This window comes from Bubalus kerabau, unplaced genomic scaffold (assembly GCF_029407905.1).
Source record: "Bubalus kerabau isolate K-KA32 ecotype Philippines breed swamp buffalo unplaced genomic scaffold, PCC_UOA_SB_1v2 scaffold_54, whole genome shotgun sequence".
NCBI classification, from domain to species: Eukaryota; Metazoa; Chordata; class Mammalia; order Artiodactyla; family Bovidae; genus Bubalus; species Bubalus kerabau.
The window spans coordinates 643,587-670,790 of NW_026577908.1; the positions used below are offsets into that span (position 1 = coordinate 643,587).

At 43.4% G+C, this 27,204-nt stretch overlaps 1 protein-coding gene and 1 long non-coding RNA gene across 3 annotated transcripts; one reads left to right on the top strand and one right to left on the bottom strand.

Annotated features, from left to right (window-relative positions):
• The first annotated feature begins 264 nt into the window (after window positions 1-264).
• On the top strand, window positions 265-6,704 carry LOC129640895 (uncharacterized). Of its 2 annotated transcripts, XR_008709026.1 has the most exons (5): window positions 265-489; window positions 3,017-3,071; window positions 4,526-4,614; window positions 5,247-5,324; window positions 5,954-6,704. It is a non-coding gene; the product is annotated as an uncharacterized LOC129640895 (long non-coding RNA). The 2 variants fall into 2 exon arrangements; XR_008709025.1 differs by lacking the exon at window positions 5,247-5,324 and having other exon boundaries at window positions 266-489.
• Window positions 6,705-24,665: 17,961 nt separating this feature from the next.
• Window positions 24,666-25,875, bottom strand: LOC129640901 (liprin-alpha-1-like). The gene is made up of 2 exons (XM_055565871.1): window positions 25,574-25,875; window positions 24,666-24,936 (listed from the first exon to the last, which is right to left on the bottom strand). Exons 1-2 carry the CDS (start codon window positions 25,697-25,699, stop codon window positions 24,832-24,834), a joined length of 231 nt encoding a protein of 76 aa, XP_055421846.1. The 5' UTR covers window positions 25,700-25,875; the 3' UTR covers window positions 24,666-24,831.
• Window positions 25,876-27,204: the final 1,329 nt, after the last annotated feature.

The window sequence follows — 27,204 nt, forward strand, 5'->3', positions numbered from 1 at the left end:
GGCTCTGCCCTGACGGGCGCAGGAAGGCCACCAACTGCCCCAGGCTGAACTCACTCCCCTCCCACGGCTGTAGCCTGACCTCACCCGGCCTCACCCCTTCCGGCAGAACCAGCCCTCCTCTTCCCTTGATTCCAGTGTGAGGCCCGGCCCTGGGCCCTGATTGGTCACCGCCCCAGTCCTGAGCCACTCACGGTGGCCAGGGAGGATGGAACACACCGATTGGCCAGGTCCAGGTCATGTGACCATACTCTCCAGGATACGTGCGAGCTGCTCACCCTGTGTCCGGGGTAGAGAGAGTGTGATGCCTCCAGAGCAGAGCTGAGACTCCAGTCCATGTGTCCGTGTGCTCAGTGTCCTGGGACGTGCCTGCACATCCTCTCTACACACCGCTTTGTCCTCTGCAGACAAAATATTCATGACACACCTCTTCCTTTCCCAAGCGCTGTTTCACACACCCACATTCAAGGGAGCAAGACCTCCTGTTTGAAGGTAGGTTTGGAGATCCTCTCTTAACCTCTGGACTTGTTTCTTGTATTGCTACCACTGCTACTGCCAAGTCACTTCAGTCGTGTCTGACTCTGTGCGACCCCATAGACGGCAGCCCACCAGGCTCCCCTGTCCCTGGGATTCTCCAGGCAAGAACACTGGAGTGGGGTGCCATTGCCTTCTCCAGTTTCTTATACTGTTAGAATAATTTATTCAGTCTAAAAACCCCCCACAAGCACCACCATATGCTTGCTGCTTTGCCTATTCAGGATTCTTAGCTGTTCTGACAGAGAAGGCAATGGCAACCCACTCCAGTACTCTTGCCTGGAAAGTCCCATGGGCAGAGGAGCCTTGTAGGCTGCAGTCCATTGGGTCGCGGAGAGTCGGACAGGACTGAGCGACTTCCTTTTCACTTTTCTCTTTCATGCATTGGAGAAGGAAATGGCAACCCACTCCAGTGTTCTTGCCTGGAGAATCCCAGGGACAGGGGAGCCTGGTGGGTCTATGGGGTCGCACAGAGTCCGACATGACTGAAGCAACTTAGCAGCAGCAGCTGTTCTGAGGGCATGGCCCAGGGACCTCCCAAAGGGAATGCATTTTGTCCAAGGAAGCACCTGAGAGGCTGAATCACTGAATCACTTTGCTGTACACCTTAAACAAACAAATTATTATAAATCAACAATACCTCAATTTAAAGAAAAGATATTCCCTCATCAAAAATTGTTCCAAATTTTGTAAAGTTCTTCCTTCAATTGTTGGTTTTTAATATGTGTCTAATTGGTTTGGTGGTGTTTTGTGAGGTAGGGATCCAACTTACCTTCCCACATGGATACCAGATTGTCCCAATGGGACGATTCCTTTGTCCTTGAATAATTGAATATTTTTTAATTTAATAATGGAAATTATTAAATTAAATTATTGAATTAATTTAATCATTAAATATTAAATTATGTATTATATTAATATTATAAAGTAATCTATTATATTGATTAAATTAGCTATTGAATTAATTTATTTAAATTAATATTTAATTTATTTTAATTTAAATAATATTTCAATTATTGTGCTTGATTTATTCATATTTTCTATTTGTTCCTGGTTCAGTCTTTAGAAGATTGTACTTTTCTAAGAATTTGTCCTTTTGTTCCAGGATATCCATTTTCTTGTCATGCAGTTATTTCTAATTGTCTCTTATGACCCTTTGTCTTTCTTTGTGGTCTGTTGTAACGTCTCCTTTTTCATTTCAAGTTGCTTTGAGTCTTCTCCTTGTTTTTCTTGATGAGTCCGGCTAATGATTTGTCAAGTTTGTTTATGTTCTCCAAGACGTATCTTATTGTTTTATTCATCTTTGCTCGTGTTTCCTTCATTTCCATTTATTTCTGCTCTGATCTTTATGATTTCTTTCCTTCTGCTAACTTTGGAGGTTTTGTGGCCATTTTCCTCTTTTTCTAGGTTCTTTAGGTGTTAGATTAGGTTGTTTATTTGATGTTCTTTTCATTTCTTGAGGTAGGCTTCTTGTATTGCTATAAACTTCCCTCTTAGCATTGATTTATTGCGTCACATAGGTTTTGGGTTGTCATTTATTCATTGCCATTTGTTTTTAGGTATTTTTAAATTTCCTCTTTGATTTCTTCAGTGACCTGTTTGATTTCTCCATGTGTTTGTGTTTTTTACAAATTTTCCTATAAATGATCCCTAATCATGTATCAGTGTGATCAGAAAAGATGCTTGCTGTGATTTCAGTTTCTTAAATTTTGCAAGGCTTGATTTGTGACCCAAGATGTGATCCATTCCAGAGAGTGTTTCATGTGCACTTGAGGAAAAAAAAAAATGTATTCTGCTGTTTGGTGATGGAATATGCTAAAGATATCAATAAGGTCCATCTAGTCTAATGTGTGATTTAAGGCTTATGTTTCTATATTAATCTTCTTTGTGGATGATCTGTCCATTGGTATAAGTGGGGTGGTAAAGTCCCCTAGTATTATTTTCTTACTGTCGATTCCCTGTTTTATGGTTATTTGTATTTGTCTTACGTATTTAGGTGCTCCTATGTTGGATGTGTGTGTATTATTATTGCACTATCCTCTTCCTGGATCAATCTCTTTATCATTATGTAGTGTCTTTCCTTGTCTCTTGTAATAGTCTTTATTTAAAAGTCTATTTTATCTGAGATGAGAATTGCTACTCCAGCTTTCTTTTGATTTCTATTTGCATGGAATACCTTTTTTCCAGGCCCTCCGTTTTAGTCCGTTTGTGTCCCTAGGTCTGAGGTGGATGTATTATGGACACCATTTATATGGGGCTTGTTTTTGTTTCCATTCAGCCAGTCTGTGTTTCAGTTGGACCATTTTATCCATTTATAGGTAAGGTAATTATTGCTATGCATGATACTATTATTTACTTTATTATTCTGTTTTTTTTCCATGTCTATTCACTCCCTTCTATTTCCTGCCTAGAGAGCATCCTTTAATATTTGTTGTAAAGCTACTTTGGTGGTGCTGAATTTTTTAACTTTTGCTTATTTGTAAAGGTACTGAGTTCTTTGAATCTGAGTGAGGTCGTAGCTGGTTGGAGTAGTCTTGCTGGTAAGTTTTTCCCTTTCATAACTTTAAGTATATCATGCCACACCCTTCTGGCCTGCAGCGTTTCTTCAGAAAGATCAGCTGTTAAACTTATGGGGATTCCCTTGTTATTTGTTGCTTTTCCCTTTCTGCTTTTACCATTTTCTCTTTTTGCTAAGTTTTTCTTAGTTTGATCAGTATATGTCTTGGCATGTTTCTCCTTTGGTTTACCCTGTGTTGGACTCTCTGTGCTTCTTGGACCTGGGTGTGTTTCCTTCAACAATATAGGGAAATTTTCAGTCATTGTTTCTTCAAGGGAGAGTTTATCTTTCTCTCTTCTCCTTGAATTCCTATAATGTGAATGTTAGTATGTTTGATATCCACCAAATGGCCTTAAACTATCCTCAATTTTTTGGCTTATTTTCTTCTTTTTGGTGCTCAGATCAGGTGATTTCCACTACTCTGTATTTCTTTGTCTTTTTTTTAAATATAAATATTTATTTTAATTGGAGGCTAATTACTTTACAGTACGGTAGTGGTTCTGCCGTACATTGACATGAATCCGCCACGGGTGCACATGTGCTCCCCGTCCTGAGGCCCCGCCCCCTCCCTCTGGGTCAGCCCAGTGCACCGGCACTGCTCTGTGTGTCAGCTTACTGATCTGTCCTCTGAGTCATCCAATCTCTTGACTCATCTGCTGTATTTTTCGTGTCAGTTATTGTATTCTTCCATTATAATCAGTTCTTTTTTATACTTATTGCCTCTTTGTGGAGTTCTCACTCTGTTCTTTCATGCTTCCCCTGATAGAAGTCAATATCTTTTATTCGTTTATTTAATGGGTCCACTGGGGCTTGCTGTGTCATTGGCTTTCTCTAGTTGCATAGAGTGGGGGCTGCACTCAGTTTTGGTGCGTGGGCTTCCCATCGTTCTGTCTTCTCTTGTGGAGCACAGGCTCTAGGGTACATGAGTTCAACAGCTGTGACATGCAGCTTTACTTGCCCCGCAGCCTGGGATCTTAGTTCCCAGACCACGGGTTGAACCCTTGTTGCCTACATTGTCCGGAAAATCTTAACAAATGAACCAGCAGGGAAGACCCAGTAAATATCTTTATGACCCTTACTTTGCAGTCATTTGATGTAGATTATTTATCTCCATCTTGTTTAGTTCTTTTTCTGAGTTTATGTTTTAGCTGTTCATTTAGCATAGATTCTTTGTCTCTTTATTTTGCCTTTTTGTTTCTATGCATTAATATTAGGTAGATGAACTATGTCTCCATGTTGAATAAGTGGATGTTTGTAGAGTGTCTCCTAGGCGGCCCAAAGGAACAGCTCCCCCAGGTCACCAGAGACAGGAAATCCAGGGTGTCTCCTGTGTAGGCTGAGTTTGGTGTTCTGTTAGATGGACCTGCATTTGCTTTGGGCATGCTGGTGGGTCTGGCTGGCCCCCAGTGCAGCTGAATGTAAGCCCCACCTCAACAGTTGCAGGTGTACTTCTGGCTGGAGCTGACCTGGAGTGGGACTCACCTTGAGGGGATGCAAGTCACGGCTGAGTCCACCCACCGTGAATGGTAGGAAAGGAGGCGATTGTGTGGGAATCCAGGCCCTTGAGGGCAAAGCCATTTTGGAGGAGCGTTGTGGGCGTGGCTGGGCTGGGTATGTCTGTTCCACAGGGAACACAGAGACATAGCAGGGCAAGCAGTGCTAGCAAGGTAAGTGAGGAATGTCAGAAAAGTCTCCTTCTAGCACTGGGACAGCTGGGTACAGGGAGGATTTTTTTAAATGTCAAGTGATTTCATCCCTGGATAAAGTTTCAAGAAATCCTTGCCCCTTTGGCACGTGTCCTAAAATTAGTATATAATTCTCTTTCCCATGTGACCTGTGGCTACATTGAGCATCATTACCGGCAACATTCAGCGTCAGTAAGTTTGGCACTAACCTACTAAGCATGGGGTCTTGGCTTACCACAGCCCCCAGCTCTCTCCCAGACGTAGCTCTGCTGGTTTCAAATCAAGATATGGGGGCTTGTCTTCCTCATTCAGGTCACCGGGGCTCAGGTGCTCAGCATGTCCTCCCAGGGAAGATACCAAGTTGGTAATGTCCCCTCCTAATTCTGGGTCACCCATCAGGAGTATGGGTCCTGACTAGACTCTATCTCTCCCTTCCAATGCATCTCCATATTGTTTTTTCTTTACAACCTTAGTTGTGGAAGAGCTACTCTGCTAATTTTCAAGTTGGCATCTGGGTTTTCCATGTGAGGAAGCTCTCAGAATAAAATAGAGTAAGTGTCTCAAAAAGTGCCGTTTCAGTTTCTGTGGAAGCTGTCTCCTTGTGTAAGTCAGTGGTTCTCAAAGTGTCATCACTGGACCAGCCGTGTTAGCATCACCTGGGAAGTGGTTAAAACTGGAGTTTCTTAAGGTCCACCCTGATCTACTGTATGAGATGCTCTGAATCATTCCTCCAAGCCATACACATGCTCAATCCTAAATTAACCTGAAACACATCTCCCCCAAGGTTCTGGGCCCACCGTGCCCCTTAGCTTTAACCAGGCACTACTGTTCTGCAATTCTGAGGAATTTTAGGAATTTGGGGGGCATGTTTCACCACTCTCACTTGGAAGATACTAAGGAATATCTAATAAGTTGGACACGATACTTCTCTCTCGTCACCCATTGTGAGAGTTCTTAGTACATAAAGTAAAAATAAAGAACAATTTGATTGGTAAAGAAGATCCTACAGCAGGTTGGAAAGGTGCAGATGCTGCATTAAGATCAAGGTCTTGTACAAGGTTCATGGGAGTACAGGATGTACAGATATTTTGTAAACTTCATGGAAAAGAAACAAGGGTGGAGCAGAGTAGCCACTGGGCTTCAGTGACCCCCTACTGCTTAGCTGTGCACCTTCCTGCAGGTGTGATCACCACTGAACCCTGGGAAGAGCGCTTCACACCTTGAACTGTGAGGCTCCCCAGCAGGCTGGCCTGTGACCTCCTGGGCACCATCACCTTCTGCTGCTTCCTGAACTGGCCATGTTTTCTCCCTCTGCCTTCATCTCCTCTGCCTTTATCGCCTCGTCTTTTGTGGGGTTGTCAGTACCTTGTGGTCTGTGCTGGGCCAAGGAAGACGCACGTTTGCACTTCTGAACCCTACTGGCCACCTGATGACACGTCATCCTCCCGTGATCGTTAACTCTGGCCCTGATGGGAGAGAGCTGTGTTCACTCACCACTGATGTACTCTCTTTTAGCTAAAGAAGGAATCCGTTCTAATCATGCTTTTTAGGTGGCTGGATTTACCAAACAGAAATACACGAATCCCAGTTAAATTTGAATTTTTGGGAAACAATGAAAACTTTCTTTTTCTTTTTTTAGTAGAAGTCCATCTCCTGCAATACTTGTGATGTATTTATACTAAAAAATTATTCACTGAGAACCAAATTTAACTAGATGTCTTGTGTTTTACCTGACAGGCTTACTCCCAAGGTAAAGGGGTTCCCATTTTAGCTTCCCATCCTAGGAGTGGCACTTTGTCTTAGAAAGGAATGTATTTAGTCATCAAAATAAGGTCAGACTTACCTGCACGCCAGCCATGACTTGTGACATATTGATCACATGTTGAAATGATAATACTTTTTGTTTACTGGATTAAAATATAATTTGAAAATTAATTTCATCTGCTTCTTTATGTTTTTAAATGTGGTTACTAGAAAATTTAAGGTATTATACGGAGCTTGAGTTTGTAGTCCATAGTACACTTCACTGGACAGCTTTGGCCTAGAGCAAAAGCCATGCTGGGGGACCTAACGACCATCGGGCTGGGAGTGGGGCACCCCTCTCCCCAGAAAGAGTTAGACTCTCCCCTTTGGAGTCGTTTGTGGCTGAACTGGTCGGGGGCATACAGATTCCTTGAGTGTAGTTTGTCTTTACAAAGATTTTATTGTTTGAATTTTTCAGTTCTGACCAAATCTTGGTGGTTTTTGATTGACGAGAGACCAAACAGGCCTGGAGTGCATTTCCTGTTAAGTATATTTGTAGCAGGGTGCTTCCCAGGTGACTCTGGTGGTATAGAACCCATCTGCCAATTTAGGACACACCGAAGACTAGGGATAAAAGTTTGATCCCTAGGTCAGGAAGATCGCCTGGAGGAGGGCAAGACAACCCACTCCAGTATTGTTGCATGGAGAATCCCATGGACAGAGAATCCTGGTGGGCTACAGTCCATAGGGATGCACTGAGTCGGACATGCCTGAAATGACTGAGCACACACGTGTATTTGCAGTTGAATTATGACAGCAGATTGCGACACATGGGAAGAAGCAAGATGGGTGTGGAAAGGGGGTGGTTTGGGAAAGGGTCTGGTTTCTGGAAGCTGTGCCGTGTTGTCCTTTTTACTCCTCTTTTTCTTCTTTTGGTTTTATGATTGCATACTGGTGGTGGCAAGACAACACTGACTGCATTTGCTAGAAGCAGATGTCCCCATTAATTTAGATTTTAGAGACTGAAAATTAAGGAGGATGCATTATGCAATATGAAAGAAGGAAATGAAAATTTCTTTGGCAACATTCAAACTCTGAATATCTCCTGAGTTGGGTTCGTGGAGGTGGAAGTCTTTTTATATAAGTCTTATATAAGATATAAGACAATATCTTAGGATCATAGTTTAGTTGTAGGACTACAATTCTCCTTGATGATTCACTGCTTTCCTCTCCCTACCCCCTAACCTTCTGAAGTTCTTGGAAAGTCAAGAAACAGTAGTGAGAGCAAAGCAAATGAAAATTCAAGAGCTTTCAGAGGCCAAGGGCTTGGTCTCTGGTCAAATAACCTGACCTTTACTCAGTTCCATTTACAATCTCTCTTCTGGGAAGGCTTGGACGGTAAAAGAATCTGCCTACAATGCAGGAGATGTGGGTTCGATCCCTGGGTCGGGAAGATCCCCTACTCCAGTATTCTTGCCTGGAGAATCCCCATGGATAGAGGAGCATGGAGGGCTACAGTTCATGGGGTCGCAAAGAGTCAGACATGACTGAGCAACTAAGCGTAGCACATGCCAAGCACAGCAACTCGGAGAACCTGCTCTTGCTGCAGGATCCACCTTCTGTCCAATTCCACTTTTCCCTACAGGTCTCACTACCTGCTGATCATGTTGCCAGAGTGTCCCTCATAGGTGTCTTGTCACCAGTTTGAGGGCATGACCTCCAAGATGTCAGGCCAGTGGGAAGTTGATGCCACATACCTTAGCAGCTGGCAGTCTGGTGCATCTGGTGATAATTTCATTAAGCTCAGCCCTCCCCCACCCTAGGTCTTCTTGTTGGCATTGTTGTTAATTTGAGGATTTCTATAGGACACGTGTGACACATGGCGCTTCAGTAAGAGGAGCTGATAGCCTTGGCTGGCAGAATGAGGCATGGGGCTGTGTGCTAGGTTCCATTTTCTGAGAAGGAGAACACCTCAATTTCATGAGGCCTTGAGCTCTCAGACCCAAAGGAGAGAAACCAAGGGTGTAGAAGGTTGACAGGCACTGACTGGAAATCTGTGTGAGAAGGTGTTACTGCTGGCTGTGTCCTGTGTCTCATGCTGAGCGCAGAAAAACTGATGCTTTTGAACTGTGGTGTTGGAGAAGACTCTTGAGTGTCCCTTGGACTACAAGGAGATCCAACCAGTCCACCCTAAAGGAAATCAGTCCTGGGTGTTCATGGGAAGGACTGATGTGGAAGCTGAAACTCCAACATTTTGGCCACCTAATGCGAAGAGCTGACTCATTTGAAAAGACCCTGATGTTGGGAAAGATTGAAGGCTGGAGGAAAAGGGGACCACAGAGGGTGAGATGGTTAGATGGCATCACTGACTCAATGGACATGCTTTGGGTAAACTCCAGGAGTTGGTGATGGACAGGGAGGCCTGGTGTGCTGTGATTCATGGGGTCGCAGAGTCAGATTCGACTGAGCGACTGAACTGACTGACTGACTGACCACCACCATCATCGTGCACGGTCACTGGCCCTTGTTCAAGTCCAACAGGTCCAACTCCCCTTATCCCCTGGCAGCCTTATTCTACTTTGTGTTTGCAGTGGACTTATCTGGACATCTCACAGTGGAATCATAGATTATTTGTCCGTTACTGTTTAGCTTGTTTCACTTGGCATATGACTTCAAACTTTACTCAATTTGCAACACATGTCAGAATTTCCTTAGTTGTTAAAAATAAACAGCACACAGGCTCACCATCATGTACAATCGGGGAATTACAAATTAAAATCGTGATCTATCACACCACACCTCTTAGGACTGCTAAACTCCAAATATAAGATAATACTAATTGCTGGAGGGTGAGGAACAACAGCAATTCCTCATTGCTGGTGGAATGCATGTACAGCCCCCATGAGAGACAGTCTGGTAGTTTTCCCCAAAGCTCAACAGGTTTCACCTTGGGATCCAACAATCATGCTTTCAGTATTTACGCAGTTGCTCTGAAATTGTACATCCAAATGCAAACGAGGATGCAGTTTTGCACAGCAGTTCTATTCACAATGGCTACAAACTTGAAGAAATCAGGATATCTTTCAGTAGATGAGTGTGCAAGCAAATTGGTGTACACAGATATCAAGGGGACCAGAACACACCACCCCGAATTATGTCTGACATGAGTTAGTTTAGTTTAATTTAAAATAATAATAATAATAAAAGAATCTGAGTAGAGGTTGCCCCCTATTTTTTTTTTAAATGTGTTCATTTCTTTATGGCCATGCTGTGTCTTCGTTGCTTTGAGAGGGCTTTCTCTGGTTGTGGAGAGCTAGTTCTGCTCTTGTTGCAGAGCATGGGCTCTAGGTGTGCAGGCTTCAGTAGTTGTGGTGCCTGCATGTAGTAGTTGTGGCTCCCCAGCTCTAGAGCGCTGGCTCAGTAGTTGTGGTGCATGAGCTCAGCTGCTCTGAGGCATGTGGGATACTCCTGGATCAGGGATAGAACCTGTGTCCACCGCATTAACAGGCAGAGTTTTAGCAGCTAGCTCACCAGGGAAGACTGAGGTTACCCTTTTGTGAGGTACATTTACATTTATGAGAGAAATCTCCATTTGTAAGGGTGTCCCCCTTTGAACCTAGGAGAGGAATAATTACATCTCAAGGAAGGAACACTTACCAGTGAAGAAGTCAGGACTTAAATCTGCAAACAATCATCTGTTTGTTTACTGTGCTTTGCATGATAACCTGCCAAAAATGGCCTCTGCCTTCCCCTCAAGGTCTTTCTTCTGTTTGGGGTTGAAGAGCTATTTATGGTGAAGTCTTTGGTCATTTCAGGGAGGACTCAGTTTTCCTTGGCATCTCCTCTCTATGCAAAAGGTGTACATGTTCATTAAACTTCTTTCTCCTGATAATTTGTGTTTAATGATGGAGAAGGAGGGCTCAACCAAGAACCTGGAAGTGGAGAGGGAAATTTATTTTCCTCCTATATACATGCAAAGGAATAACACTCAACAGTGGAAAGGAATGAAACATCAACCCTTGAAAGGGATAAACCTTAGATGCACATGGCTAAGTGAAAGAATCCAGTTGAAAAGGCTGCACCCAGTATGACCCCATTGTGACATTCTTGGAAAGGTAAAGCTACATAGATGATAAGCAGATCACGGAGTGGGGAATTGGAAGTGATCGTTTAGGATGGATACCTGTCAATATGCATTTGTCGAAGCCTGTCACTTTATGTAGTGCAAAGGGTCAATCAGAATCTATTCAAATGTACTTACCCATTGTATAAATAAGTCATAGGATGGAATACCAAACACAACAGCATCTCAACATCACTCACTATTCTATCACTATTCAGTTCAGTTCAGTTCAGTCGCTCAGTCATGTCCGACTCTTTGTGACCCCATGAATTGTTGGTGGGAATGTAAATTGACATAGCCACTTTGGGGGGCAGTATGTAGGTTCCTTAAAAAACTGAAAAGAGAACTACCATACCACCTGGTAATCCCACTGGGTTTGCTGAGACTGCCATAATTCAAAAAGACATATGCACGCTCATGTTCATTGCAGCCCTATTTACAATAACTAGGACATGAAATCTGGAGAAGGAAATGGCAGCCCACTCCAGTACTCTTGCCTGGAAAATCCCATGGATGCAGGAGCCTGGTAGATTACAGTCCATGGGGACAGGAAGAGCCAGACAGGACTGAGTGAGTTCACTTTCACTTTTCACTTTCATGCATTGGAGAAGGAAATGGGAACCCACTCCAGTATTCTTGCCTGGAGAATCCCAGAGACGGGGGAACCTGGTGGGCTGCCGTCTATGGGGTTGCACAGAATCAGACACGACTGAAGTGACTTAGCAGCAGCAGGACATGGAATCAACCTAAATGTCCAGCAACTGCGAAATGGGTAAGGGAGAGTGCTACATATATACAGTGTGATATTATGTAGGCATTAAAGGAATGAAAGTGGGTCCTCTGAAGAAATGTGGATGGACGGTCAGTCATAAAGTGAAATGAGACAGAAAAACAAAAACATATATTGTATCTTCATATATATATATATATATATATATATATATATATATACACACACACATATATATATATTCGTATATATGAATTTATATGTTTATCTGTCTATCTATAGGCTTCCATAGTAGCTCAGCTGGTAAAGAATCTTCCTGTAATGCCTCAGACCCTGGTTCAATTCCTGGGTTGGCAATATCCCCTAAGAAAGGATAAGCTACCCGTTCCACTATTGTTGGGCTTCCCTTGTGGCTCAGAGAGTAAAGAATCTGCCTGCAGTGTGGGAAACCTGAGTTTGATCCCTGGTTTGGGAAGACACCCTGGAAAAGGGCATGGCAACCCACTCTAGTATCCTTGTGTGGAGAATCCCCTTTGGCAGAGGAGCCTTGCAGGCAACAGAATGAACAGGATTGAGCAGCTAAGCACAGCGTATATGGAAAATGGTGCTGAGGCTCTTATCTCCAGAGCCCACATAGAGGCACAGACACAGAGAAGGACCTCGACGACGCAGCAGGGGAGGGAGGAGGGGCAAACTGAGAGGCCAGCAGGGACATGCATGCCCTGCTAGGATGTACGTTTCCTGTTGTTGCTTTTGTTTGTTTTTAAATTTCCTTTATTTATTTCTAATAATCCTCAGGTCTTTAACCAGACAGCTAGTGGAGAGCAGCTGTCTAATATACGGAGCTCAGCTTGGTGCTCTCCATTGACCTAAAGAAGAAGAATGAGGGGGTGGGTGGGAAGCTCAAAGGGGAGCAGATATATATGCACATATAAATGATTTACTTCATTGTACAGCAGAGAATAATGTAACATTGTAAAATGACTATAACACAATTTAAAAAAGAGAGAAAACAAATAGGTGGTCCTGGTGCTACGACTCTGCACTCCCAAAGCAGGGAGCCCAGATTTGATTCATAGTCAGGGAACTGTATCCCACAAACTGCAACTGAGACCCAGCGTAGCCAAATTTAAAAAAAAAAAATGAAAAATTACGAATGCCACAGACAGCATAAAAAATAAAATAGTATCCATATATTTCTGATAAATGTTGTAAAAAATGGGGACATTTCCTTTTCAGGAAAAGTCCTGATGGTTATTAGAAATAAATTAAGGAAATTTAAAAACAAACAAAAAGCAACAACAGAAAACCTATTATGCCAAACAAAAGAAGTCTGACACAAATGCAAACCCATGATCCGGTTTTTATGAAATCCTAGACAATAGATCTAATCTCTCGAAACCAGCAAATCATTGGCTGCCTGGTGTTGATCAAAATGGTTGGGAAAAGGACAAGAGAAGATTTGTGGTGATGGAAACATTCTGTATCTTGCTTGTGGTGGCTGTACATGGGTGTATTTATCTGTCAGAAATCATAAAACTATACCCTTAAATTTTACTGCATGTGGATTATACTAAGGTCATGAAATGATACTTAACATGATTTGTCACTAGAGAAATGCAAGTTAAAACCACAATGAGAAACTATCTCACATCTAAGATAGCTTCAATGTAAAGATCAGAAACAACAGAATATGACAAGAGTGCACAGGATTAACAAGTGGTGGGAGAACGTGGAGACACAGGAACCCTGTATCTTGCTGGGGAGAATGGAAGATGATGTGGCCACTGTGGAAAAAAGTTCACACATTCCTCAAAAAGTTAAAATTGACCTATGAGCTGGCAAAACTGTTAGGGGAAGCACACTAATTGAAACTGCCCACCCTGGCCAGGCACCATAGTAACAATTTGCATGAGTTGTTTTATGACAGGAGATCCTGATAAGGAATACGAAACTAATAAGCCACCACCAACAGGAAGAGTTCGGGAAGGGTTAAAAGGAGACACCGTGTGTCCGTCCACTTGCCAGAATCCCTCTCGCTAGCATCCATCTTGACTGAGCGATGCGTGTGCCACCAGGAAAGACTCTGAATTAGAATGATTGGCCAAAGACCACCCAGAAACTAATCCCATCACCATAAACCCCAAGACTGTGAGCCACGCGGCAGAGCAGTTCTCCTGGGTTCCCTTACCCTACTGCTCTCCACCCGGGTGCCCTTTCCCAATAAAATCTCTTGCTTTGTCAGCACATGTGTCTCCTTGGACAATTCATTTCTGAGTGTTAGACAAGAGCCCAGTTTCGGGCCCCGGAAGGGGTCCTCCTTCCTGAAACAAAACTACTCTAGGTCTAAACCCCAAAGAATTGCCAGTAGGGACTCCAACAGACACTTGTACACGAATATTCATACCAGCACCATTCACAACAGACAAAAGGGAGATGCAACCCAAACGTTCATCCATGGGCAATGGATAAGCAAAATGCTTTACAAACACAGTTACCCCTCAAACAACACAGATTTGAACTGCACAGGTCCACTTACACCTGTATTTTTTTCAATAAATATATCTATGGCATGTCCCATGGTTTTTGAATCCACAGACATTAAACCGAGGTTATAGAGGGCTGACTGTAAAGTGTACACAGATTTTTGACTACATGGAGGATCTTAATACTTTTTTGCTTTCAGAGAACTAATTTTGTAAAGGGAATGGTGCTCAGAGATATAACTTGATACTTTCATCTCCACCTGCCTACCTCCCACCTTCATTCTGAAGTCTAAGATCTGCCTCAGTATCAGCAGGGCCACAGCCATGACTTTCCGCCTCTACTCTGTTCCTGCAGGTGCCCCCACCCCCACACCTCCCCCCATAGTAGTCACTGCTTACTGTTTCTCCGGCCCAAACAACGATTCCATTCTTGGCTCCTTCCTTCCACCAGCTCCAGACATGAATTGAAGAAAACAAAGTTGATTCTGTCTTTGAGACATATCTAGTTCTGCCCATACACGAGTACTTGCTTTACTACACTACTGGTACCAGTGATTTCCCTGATAGCTCAGATGGTCAAGAATCTGCATGCCATGTAGGAGACCCCAGTTCGATTCCTGGCTTGGGAAGATCCGCTAGAGAAGGGATAGGCTACCCACTCCAGTATTCTGGCCTAGAGAATTCCATGGAGTGTACAGTCCAGGTGGTTGAAAAGAGTCAGACACGACTAAGTGACTTTCATTCATTCACTCACTGACTCAGTACCAGTGAGCAGGCAAGTAGATTTAAAGTAAATGCTGCTTAATTAACTGCCCATCTAGATGGAATAAAATCGATCCAACAAAAGTCAGTTCCAAGTGAATAGTGAACCTAAGTGGAAAGGAAAGAAAAACCGGTAGATGACATAGGGGAATATCTTCATGACCTCAGGTAGCCAAAAGTCCAAGGGCAGGAATTTGTGTCTGCTGCGTTCATGCCGCATCTCCAGTATAGATGCCCAGTGTTTCCAGAGGGAACATAAAGGAAACTTCAACACCATCTGGAGGAAACTACACACATGCAAGCACTTGGGTCATTGTGAAGACACGCAGTGTTCTTAATGATCAGATTGAATGTCATATAAATGTCACTTCTCGTTAGTCTAACATCTAATGCAATCCTAATTAACAGCCATTCAGACTGATTTTCAGGATAAACTGATTCTAAGTTTCACATGAAAAATGAGCAAGAATACCTAGGAAAGCCTGAGGGGAAAAAGCCAGGTCCAGTGATGAGGTGTGATAAGGCCTACCAGGAGATAAGACAGATTTTTAAAGGCAGGATTATTATCATTTTTTTTGAAGAATCCAGGCCACTACTGTTACAAGTTTCGTTATTGGCTCGGATACCACTACATAAAACACTATTCCGAAGACTCTTGACTTGTTAGGTGCCTCCCGATTCAGAGATTGGGAGGGCCCTGGGAGGCGCAAATGGAGGCGGCGGCGATCGCCTTAAATCAGAAAGTGGTGGATAAGTTTTTAAAGGTTTGCGCAGAGGGGCAGGGGGCTCGCCAGGGCACCCAGCTGCAGTGCCCTGTAAGCCCCCTCCTTTCTCAGGAGGTAAAGCACAGTCTCCCTCCTTTTCTTCATCAATGGCAGAAAAATATGATCTGCGCAGAAAGTGGAGACCCACCACCATCCACCGCCATAGCCTCCCCCACAGGCTCTCTAACAGCCTCATGACGGGGGTCCAGGACATTTCTAATCACATTCCACAGAGCAAAAGCATCTACAGGAACCCTTTTTGGCCCATGTTTGTCTTTCCCTGTTCCGGAGATCTTTTAACTGTTTGGTGACTGAATCTTATGGATGGTCTGATTGGGGATGTTTCTCTTAAGCTCTTAGGAGCATTTTTAGCTTAAAAAGACCAATCTTTATTAGAATGGTATCGGGCTGCTGCCTCTTTTAAATCTTTTTCATCTTGAGGTGAAGTATATTAATTATAAACAATTAACAAATTGCTTTTATTAATAATTTATAATTATTTATGCATTGTCATAAATATATGTATTTATATAATTGTACATTTTAATTAATTAAAGTAATATACTGTAAATATAAGTATTTACAATAAATTTTTGTAATATTATGTATGTAATGTAAATGATTACAATGTAATTCATAGCTATTATTAAATATTAATCATATATAATGTATATGTATATACATAAGTATAATGAATATATATATAATAATGTAATAATAGCATTATTTAATAAATGTAATACATTTATATATTATTAGATTCATAAACACTTATTAATATTAAAATTATATTATTTAATTACAAAATAATAACAATACATTTTAATAAATTAATGTAAATTATTTATATATTTTATTACTAAATCACGTTGGCAATTAATGTAGTGGATTAACCAGATTCATGAGCAGGGTCTAAAGCGTCTCTAATCATATTTCAAAGAGAAAAGGTGTCAGTGGGGACCTTTTCTGGGCCATGTAAAGTGTAGTAAGTTTTTAGGGGCTTCCCTACCTTTTCCCAGATATCTAGGTTAACAGTGCCCTCTTCTGGAAACCAAGGACATTGCTCTTGTACAAATGTAAAAACGATTGAACATTAGCTTTCTTAAACTTAATTCCTCTTTTGTTTAACAGTTGTAAGATTACTCCTATAAAGAGTTGTCATTCTTTTGACTCACTGTTACCCGTATCAGAAAATTATCTTTTTTACCTCTTCGTCAAAAAGATTTTTACTTCCCACTGTTTTTTACTCTACCTATTTTATGCAGGGGGGTCTGCGGCATCCTGAGTGGGGTCCTAGCCGTCCGAAAAACTGTACAATGGGGGAGACTTACCTTCGGGACCCTGTTTCGGGTGCCACTTTGCGGGGTCCAGCCCCAGTTGGATCCAGGGATTCTCTCAGGAGAACGGTGTCGGCAAATGGAGAAAGTAAAGAAGAGAGATAAAAGGGGAAAAAAATAGGCTTAATCTTCCTTGGTTTACACAGAAAGCCAATAAAGTTCTTGACACAGAACTTGTTCTGTTCACGGAGCCTGCAGGCGCCCTCTCAGATGGGGTTAGGACGCAGGATGCCCTCTCCCTGGTGAAGACGCAGGGCGCCTTCCCGATAGGATCTTAGAAGCCCAGGCAAAAAGTGAACAGAGAGCCCCTGTGTTTTAAGTAGTCATCCTAAAAAAAGAACAGAGAGAAAAAAAGAGTGAAAAGGAAAAAAAAAAAATGACACAGGGAGACCAAGCTCTGATGAAGCCGGGTCTGTAGCTTTATTTTCAAAAGGAGCTTTTATACCCTAAGTTACACATTTCCAGAAGTGAAAGATACAGAGTTATATCGAGTCAGCTCAACATTACATCAGTTTCACCCTTATCAAAAGCAGGACATTTTTTGCATAGCTTTTTATAAACAAGGGTCTTATGTTGTGCACACCATCTTCTGGCCCTGTGGCCTGTTAACATTTTGTAACTCTTTTGTGATAAAGGTTGGTCGCCCAGAAAACCTGTTTTCCCTTTATCTTTTTAGTCTGCAGTCCCCCTCAAGAAACAGAGATACATTCTTATGGAACAAAGGCACAGTGGGTTACAACAAAGAAAGAACTTACCAACTCAAGGGTTTTCTGTTGCTAATGCCAAGGCTACTGCTTGTTTTTCTTGCATACCAACTATTTTTGTTAATGTACTCCCAGGCACACATTGGGTAAAGGACAAGGAAACTCAGCAGCAAACATTGGCTCAACAATGCAGTATTATTTTAATAAAGCTTTTTTATTGCTCGAAGGTTATGCTTGGGGTGTTGTGAACAATCATGTGCATTAGTTGTAAGAATGTGGATAAACCTGCCAAACAAGCTAAAATAGTAACAGAGGGGTTAAAGTAAAAATGTTCCTTTCAAGCCCAGGAGACTTAGTAACTAGAGCCTTAAGTTGATTTGTTTCAGAAAAAGGTGGTCAGGGATAGCCCCCTGTAAATGTCAAAAAAGTTGGTGAAAAGCATAATATAATAAACAGTAGACAGACAGATTTTAGTTTTGGGGTAGATGCTGGAGCAGATCCAGGGAATCCCTTGAGTCCTGTTTCGCCTTTGTCTGTCAGGTCCTCTCCACATGACGTTTGTCATGGTTGGGATCTCTCATGGTGGCTCCCGACATACATCAGAAGCTTTCTCTATCTCCTTTATACTTTAATAAAACTTTATTTATAACTTTATATATAAAAAGCTTTATATATATATATATAAACTTTATATATATAAAACTTTATATATAAAAAGCTCTGAGCAATCAAGCCTCATCACTGGCCCTGGATCGAATTCCTTTCCTCCAGAGGCCAAGAATCCTGGCATCTGTCACAGCTCATCGCAGCAACATTTCAATACTGAAGAGATCCTCCAAGAACTAAGAGTCTTTTAATAGTACAAAGCCATAGATTACAAAATGAAAATACATATGACCCCCCCCCCCTAATTTGTGCAGCTTCACAGGTGCCACTATGAGGGTCAGGAAGATCCCCTGGAGGAGGGCATGGCAATCCACTCCATTGTTCTTGCCTGGAGAATACCATGGATAGAGGAGCCTGGCAGGCTACAGCACATAGGGTCGCACAGAGTGGGACACGAATGAAGTGACTTTACACTCACACACCTTAATTTGTCAAGAAATAGCTGGAGTAACAGCAAATTTAGCCTTGGAGTACAGAATGAAGCAGGGCATAGACTAATAGAGTTTTGCCAGGAGAACACGCTGGTCATAGCAAACACCCTCTTCCAACAACACAGGAGAAGACTCTACACATGGACATCACCAGATGGTCAACACCACAATCAGACAGATTATACTCTTTGCAGCCAAAGATAGAGAAGCTCTATACAGTCAGCAAAAACAAGACCGGAAGCTGACTGTGGCTCAGATCGTGAACTCTTTATTGCTAAATTCAGACTTCTATTGAAGAAAGTCGGGAAAACCACTAGACAATTCAGGTATGACCTAAATCAAATCCCTTACAGTTATGTAGTGGAAGTGATAAAAGAGATTCAAGGGAATAAATCTGATAGAATGCCTGAAGAATTATGGGCGGAAGTTGGTGACATTGTACAGGAAAAGATCATCAAGACCATCCCCCCAAAAAAAGAAATGCAAAAAAGGCAAAATGGTTTTCTGAGGAGGCCACACAAATAGCTGTGAAAAGAAGAGAAGTGAAAGGCAAAGAGAAAAGGAAAGATATACCCATTTGAATGCAGAGTTCCAAAGAATAGCAAGGAGAGATAAGAAAGCCTTCCTCAGTGATCAATCCTAAGAAATAGAGGAAAGCAATAGAATGGGAAAGACTAGAGATCTCTCCAAGAAAATTAGAGACACCAAGGGAACTTTTCCTGCAAAGATAGCACAGTAAAGGACAGACATGGTATAGACCTAACAAAAGAAGAAGATATTAAGAAGAGGTGGCAAGAATACACAGAAGAACTGTACAAAAAAGATCTTCACAACCAAGATATTCACGATGGTGTGATCACTCACCTAGAGCCAGACATCCTGGAGTGTGAAGTCAAGTGGGCCTTAGGAAGCATCACTACAAACAAAGCTAGTGGAGGTGATGGAATTCCAGTTGAGCTATTTCAAATCCTGAAAGATGATGCTGTGAAAGTGCTGAACTCAATATGCCAACAAATTTGGAAAACTCAGCAGTGGCCACCGGACTGGAAAAGGTCCGTTTTCATTCCAATCCCAAAGAAAGGCAATGCCAAAGAATGCTCAAACTACTGCACAATTGCATTCATCTCACACGGTGGCAAAGTAATGCTCAAAATTCTCCAAGGCAGGTTTCAGTAGTATGTGAACTATGAACTTCCAGATGTTCAAGCTGGATTTAGAAAAGGCAGAGGAATCAGAGATCAAATTTCCAACATACGTTGGGTCATTGAAAAAGCAAGAGACTTACAGAAAAGCACATACTTCTGCTTAATTGACTACACCAGAGCCTTTGACTGTGTGTATCACAAAAAAACTGTGGAAAATTCATCAAGAGATGGGAATACCAGACCACCTGACCTGCCTCCTAAGAAATTTGTATGCAGGTCAAGAAGCAACAGATAGAACTGGATATGGAACAACAGACGGGTTCAAAATCAGGAAAGGAGTAAGTCAAGGCTGTATATTATCGTCCTCCTTATTTAACTTACATCCAGAGTACATCATGAGAAATGCTGGACTGGATGAAGAAAAAGCTAGAATCAAGATGATCAGGAGAAATATCATTAACCTCAGATATGCAGATAACACCACCCTTATGGCAGAAAGCCACGAGGACCTTGATGAAGAGCCTCTTGATGAAGGTGAAAAAGAGTGAAAAAGATGGCTTTAAACTGAACATTAAAAAAAAAACTAAGATCATTATTTTGCCATCAAAGGTCCACCTACTTAAAGAAACGGATTTTCCAGTAGTCATGTATGGATGTGAGAGTTGGACCGTGAAGAAGGCTGAGCATCAAAGAATTGATGCTTTTCAACTGAGGTGTTGGAAAAGACTCTTGAGAGTCCCCTGGACTGTATGGCAATCAAACCAATGAATCCTAAAGGAAATCAGTCCTGAATATTCATTGGAAGGACTGATGCTGAAGCTGCAGATTCAATACTTGGGCACCTGATGTGAAGAACACACTCCTTGGAAAAGATCCTGATGCTGGGAAAGAGCGAAGGCAGGAGAAGAAGGTGCGACAGAGGATGAGATGGTTGGATGGCATCACTGACTCGATGGACATGAGTTTGAGCAACTTCTGGGAAATAGTGAAGGACAGGGAAGCCTGGCGTGCTGCAGTCCATGGGGTCACAAAGGGTCAGACATGACTGAGCAACTGAACAACAGCAATTATTTCAAAGAATTCAAGTGATGTTGCATGTAAAGAAAAATATGTGAAAGCCTATCTCCACTGGCTTTTTTTCCAAAATGAATTTTCTCACCTTTTGCTTTATAAATTGAATTCATTTTACCCCCTTAATCCAGACTCAAGCTTCTGTTTGTATACTGGGAAATTCCTCCACCAACATGTGTGTAAGCTGATCCCCTTTAAAGTCTGTTTGTTTCTGAGTGTAAATCTGCTTGCTCCCCAAGCCCCTGTGACGAGTAATGTCTGGTGACAGTAAGGTCCACCAGGTGCTCTGCCAAAGAGAAGCATTGGGAGTGACCTTTGACAAGTGAAGTCCCTGCCTCCCTCTGCACCTGCCTGTCTGCTCTGGTGATGCTTAAGAGCCCACCAGAGGTGGCCATGGGAGGGGACCGCCTCGGGAACCAGGACATAGGCCGCTCACGTCACGGCTCCCTGGTGTTTTAAAAGAAAGACCATATTTGCTCTTGAAGTTTATGAGTTTGTGTTTTTCCTGTTTTGGGCGATGCAGAGATTAAAAATGAAGAGCACAATAAACACTTATCAGATACCGTGGATAAGCTTCTATCCGAATCAGATGAGAAGCTTCAGCTTCATCTGAAGGAGAGAATGGCAGCTTTGGAGGATAAGGTGAGCCAGCCCCACGGCCTCTTTAGAAAGAGGCGCATCTGGCCTGGCCTGGCCTGGCCTGGCCTGGTCTGTGTGTGGGAAATCTCCAGGATAGCAGTTGGAAAACTCTTCCCATAGAGGGCCCCGGAGTGAATGTCTTTACTGGTATGAATAATTGAGTAGCAGCATTTCATGCTAGTGAATAAGCGTGACAGCATCCACAGGCAGTGTGTAAAGGAACAGACATAGATGTGTGCCTGCAACCTTTACAGAAAGCACCAGAGAGCCGGATCCACTGATGGCCCCAGTGTTACCAGCCACCATGCTAGAACTTTCTTCTAGGTCCACCCTCACCCTTTCGTTTCTTTCTTAGAAGTTTACTTCTGGGGCTTTGCTGGCAGTCCAATGACTGAGAGTCTGCCTTGCAAGGTCAGGGACGCAGGTTCAATGGCTGGTTGGGGAGCTAAGATCCCACAGACCACGTGGCAACCGCGACAAAGGAATCCCGCATGACGCAGCTAAGCTAAGGCCTGACACAGTCAAATCAATAAGTTTAGTTCAGGATCTTTTACATAAAGTGATAGAAAAGACTGAATCAACTAAAAGCAAGTATTCTCATATTCCAACTCCAGCCTTCTCTCTTTTCATTTGCTTTGAAAAATGGCTGAGAACCTCCACCAGAGCAGCTCAGTGGGCAACACTCTGGTTCAGGTTCGGTGAAAACCTGTCCCAGCTGCACCAGTGCCCTAAAGATAAGGCCCAGAACCTTCCCTGAGGTTGGCGTTTGGGCAACGATTGTCTGAGAGAGACCAATGGTCACTACAAGTTCTGTGGCATGTTTTCCCCCCACAAAACCCAAGATGAAACACACACCTCACTAGAGACCACACAGTGTGGTCCCCTCACTTCACCCTGACCTGTGGGCTGGCCCTGAGGTGGGATAGTTTTGTCTCAGGTTTGAATTTGGCATGTGAAACCTGCGCCAGTTTCCTGAGTGACCACTGAACTGCAAAAAGCTATAAGCAGTTTCACTTCTCCCAGGACCTGGCCTCCTTGTATCTAGAAGATCAGTCGGGGAAGGAGGAGATTGTCTGCGTACAAGTTGATGTTAAAAGTTGTCATCCAGCCTCGTGCTGGCACTTCACTCTGGGCGCGAGGTCCGCCACTCATCCCGAGGTGCTTTATGCTTTCAGACAGAAGAGTAGCCATCCCACAGTCCATGCAACGTCCGTTAAGAATGGACACTAAAGCTGTTTGTATCTTTTTCAGAATTCTCTCCTATGGGAAGCTGAAAATGCTAAAAAGCAATTAGAAGAAATGCAAAACAACAAGCTGCATAAATCTCTAAATCGTTTAGAAATTTGCTAAGAGCTGAATTGAGCTGGGTTCGTTGTTCCAGTCACTAAAGATGCTTAGCAGATGTCGAGTTACATTTTCCTTATGGCTAATCCACTGCTGTAACACGTATAGCATTTCTGGCTTTGAACACTGAATGTGTTTGCATTGTAGATGGATTTAGAGTGTGTGGCTAAATTCTGTTTGTGTGTGGTTCAGAATTCTGAGTAGTCCTTTCTGGGTTCACCCGAAAGCTGAGACAAAGCGTGAGCCTTTCACGTGGACTGTGCTGTCCGTTAGAAAGATAATATGAGCCACATATGCAATCTAAACTTTCTTAAAAACCAACAGGCTATTTGACGTCCTTTTTTCACTACGAGTCTTGAAATCCTGTGTGATTTCCTCATCGAGGTTTGCACCAGCCTGTCTCACGTGCTCAGGGGCTGCACGAGGCGAGTGACTGCCGTGGCCGACAGCACAGAGCTGCCAGGTTGAGTCAAGTGACTCAGAAACTTGGCCCGTTTGACTTGTTTTACCCCGTGAAGAAGGGGGGTGTAGAGGAATGAATGTGAGGAATGCCCAGGAATGCAGGTGAGCTCCATGGATACAGTTTAAAGCAATGAGAGGAGTGAGGGCAATAGAGTGAGTCCTGCCCCCCTACCCGAACCCCCGCCCCAAGTCCAGCTTCTCTCTACAGACTTCATCATTGTTAATGGCTTGCCGTGTTTCCTCCAGAAGCTTTTCTACACCTGAGATGGAACTTCTTATTCATTATGGTTTATAGGGTTTACTATTGTTCTGAGTGCTTCTATTTGCTATGGGACACTTAGAGAATATTTTCTCACAATGAAAATATTCGGAGTTGATAACTACTCCTGTAACCTGTTCTGCACATTTTGGTGCAAGTCATTTTACATCCAGAAAGCAAGCAGTGCAGGCTGTGTCATTTGCTGTTTCATAGGACCAGCCTGGAAACCCTGAGAGCCGAACTGGACCAGACGAGGCTACGAGGGGCTCCCTTCCACCATGGGTAGGCCGCTCCCCCAAGCAGCTCCCCTCAGTGCTGTCAAGTGTGACAAGGGCCTGTCTGGTGTGTGGACAGTATGACTGGGTGTTGCTCATGGTCGCACCTCAAGGAGCCTGTAGCTTCGTGGCCAGCGAGAGAGAAGAGACAAACATTGTTCCTTAGGGTCAAACATGGTACCACGGAGTGGTAGTCACAGGATTGACAACACTCAAAAGCACAGGCAGAGGTTTGGAGCTGGGGGTGGGGGGGGCGACAAGTTGATATTTGAGCGTATTCATTTGAGGGGCCTGACAGACTGTGACAGTGCTATTTCTTAAGAGTCGCAGAAGGTTAATAACCTGTAGTCTTTTTTACGTGAATGGAGACTGAGACATGACTTGTCCTTGACTACGGTGGGAGGAATCACCTGGCTTGTGAATGAGGCAAGCAGATCAAAGTGTAACACAACTGGGCGCAGATTTCTCAAGCCTAGTTCTTCTAAAGCAGAGTTACACCATATGTATGAAACGCTCAAACCAGGACCAGAACTTGCTGCTGGTACAACTCCTGTGCGCCAGTTCAAAATCCATTTCAGGTCCCTCCCTGGTCATTAAGTAACCAATGTGGGCAAAGTCCTAACATTAAAAGTGAAAGGTCTTAAAAACGCTTTTCCCAGAATTCTGTATGTATTAAACTCTGCCACCTAATCTCCTGTTGCCAAAGAGTAGTGTGAATAGCTTATACAAACCTGTGCAAATATTTCTGTTTTGAGTTCTCACACAGAATTACTCACACCAAGCTACTAAACAAGGACACTTGCTGTACCACATGTTGGAGGGGTTCTCTCTGAGACGGTCTCACGGGGGAGGGGTGGGCAGGGTGGGCGCTGTCTGTGCACAGAGGAGAGGCGAGGCTCACAGGAAGAGGCCTGAACCCCCAGCACTCTTCTGTTTTCACAGTGACCGTTATAGGTAGTTTCTCATAAATCATGACACCCGCAGACACGACCGCCAGAAACATCATGATTCCACATGGTCACACAGCTCGGGCCTGAGGATCTGAGGGTGAGCAAATGCCACTTGACTTGTCTGGCCGCCGGTATCACTGTCACACATCCCTTCAAGGAGCGGAACCTCAGAAAACTAGAGAAGATGGCCAGGCAAGCTGCCTCAGCAGAGCCCACACAGCATGCTCCCATCTCTCCGAGAGAACGGGCTCCACAGACGTCACCAGACTCGCCTGAGTGAATCAGAAGGAAATTTCAGCATCATCAGGAACACATTTGACAGGGAGTTGCAGAGGGGTGGGGGTGGGGGTGGGGGAGGATGAACCGGGAGACTCAGGTTGACATATATACAGCACCGATACTACACATAAAGTCAACGAGTAAGGACCTAGTGCATAGCACAGGGAAATCTACTCAGTGCTCTGTGGTGAAGTAAATGGGCAGGAAATCTAAAAGAGAGGGAGATACGTAGATAGATAGATAGATAGATAGATGACTGATTCACTTTGCTGTACAGCAGAAATTGACACAGCAGTGTAAAGCAACTATACGCCAATAAATGAATGAATGGATGAATGAATTTTTAGAAAAGGAACACACTGGGCACCCTAGAACTTGTAGAAATGAGGAGTCCACACCCAGGGTGCAGCACAGCGCTAGGGCTGCCCTAATGTTGGTTCACTGCCAACGGACTGCCTGGACCAGGCCTCTTCTACCCCAGAGATCTCAACGCAGAGGCGGGGAGGCAGCCAGTTGCGGTCTCGCCAGAGCTCTGCTCTTGCTCACGCAGCCATGCCAAGGCTGAGATCACCGGGGAACAAGGGACCCACAGTCCACCTCAGGACAACAGACACAGCTGCCGTCAGTTACTTCGTGAACATCCTGCTGCAGTTTCCTGTTCACGTCCTCGGACTTGAGGAGGTCCTTCCTGGCCGTGTCCAGGTCCTCCTTCAGCTCTGTCACATGGGCAAAGAGGGCTGCCAGGCGCTCCTCCATCTGGCTCTGCTCCTGCTTGTCTATGACTTCCTGGAGGTTGATCACCTTAGCCAGGTCCTCCTCGTGGCTTAGAGGGTCTCTAAGGGGGAAAGGAAGCCTTAGACAGCCTTGTTTTGAGAGGGAGGGACCACAGCACTTCCGGGCAATCGGTGAGGTCAAAACTGCCTTCTGCGCTCTGGGAGCTCACAAGACCCTCACAGCCACTCAGACCTACATGGTATGTTGGTGAGAGGTCCCGACAGCCCCACACAGACTGGATGGTAAGACAAGAACCAGACAGAGGGTGAGACCAAGGACTTGCCTTTCCATTGGCGCTTGGCATGTTTTCTTGCTCATGATTTACATCTAGCACCCTGTGCGTTAGTATCTTTTCCTGGTTATTCTCCTCTTTAAGAATCATCTGCTAAAACCAAAAAGTTGAATTAGAGTCAAGAAATAAGTAAAGACAGCAAAACACCTGGAAATATTCAAGTCTAAACTGAAAATGCAACATATAAAGAAAATACATGGTGATGCTATCCATCCCGAATACCACCAGGTGATTAGAGTCAGAATTTGTCTTCTGCTGGACAAAGGGGGTACTTAAGAGATCCTGCAGCTCTGAGCCACAAGTCTAGTTTACTAGTCATTAAAATAACCCTGGTGGGCAGGTTCTCAATCAGAACGATAAATAACATCTGATGCCCACCACTACAGCTTTCATTCTTTTTTAAAATCAAAGGATTCAAATGACAAACCCTTCACGGAAATTACACAATGACTGATCAAACTTACCTCTTTATGTGTGGCACCTAATTCTTCTTCTAACAAACTACACCTTTCGAGTGCTACTTGTAATCACGCTCTCAACTCAAATAAAAGGGGCCAAGTCACCTTGTGTTGATGTGTGTATATACGTTAGTACACTTCTTAGTGTATACTCACCCTAATACATAGATACTGTCACAGAATACCTTTAATGTCTCTCATTGATCTTAACGTCAAGAGAATCTGCTTGTTAACAGCTTTAAATTCTAAATTTGAGAGAACAAAATGTTATCCTAAATTAATTCTATTACCCAGTTTTTAACTGCAAGTTGATATACAGAATATAATAAATCTTGAGACATTCATGCCAACGAATACTTTTTAACTGGGGGTTTCCCAGGTGGCTCAGTGGTAAAGAATCCGCTTGCCAATACAAGAGGGCAGGTTCGATCTCTGGGTCGGGAAGATTGCCTGGAGTGGAAGATGGACACCCACTCCAGTATTCACGCCTGGGAAGCCCCATGAAGAGAGGAGCGTGGTGGGCTACAGTCCACAGCGTCACAAAGATTTGGACATGACTGAGCATGTACACAGGCAATGCTTTTTAACTATATAAAACTCTGACTTCTTACAGAAAAAAATATATATACAAGAATTCAAGAAGCTCAAAAGTCAAGTAGTTACATAAATACATGCATCATCCACCTAACAAGACAGCAAGTGTACAAATCCAGGATGGTTGGGTGGCTGGTACCTTC

Bases quoted from the DNA above. Each gene is read 5' to 3' on its own strand.
- LOC129640901 (XM_055565871.1), bottom strand. From the start codon at position 25,699: ATGGAGGAGCGCCTGGCAGCCCTCTTTGCCCATGTGACAGAGCTGAAG. The intron at 24,937-25,573 runs GTAACTGACGGC...TGATTCACTCAG, and splicing joins TGCAGCAGGATGTTCACGAA to GCGAGTCTGGTGACGTCTGT.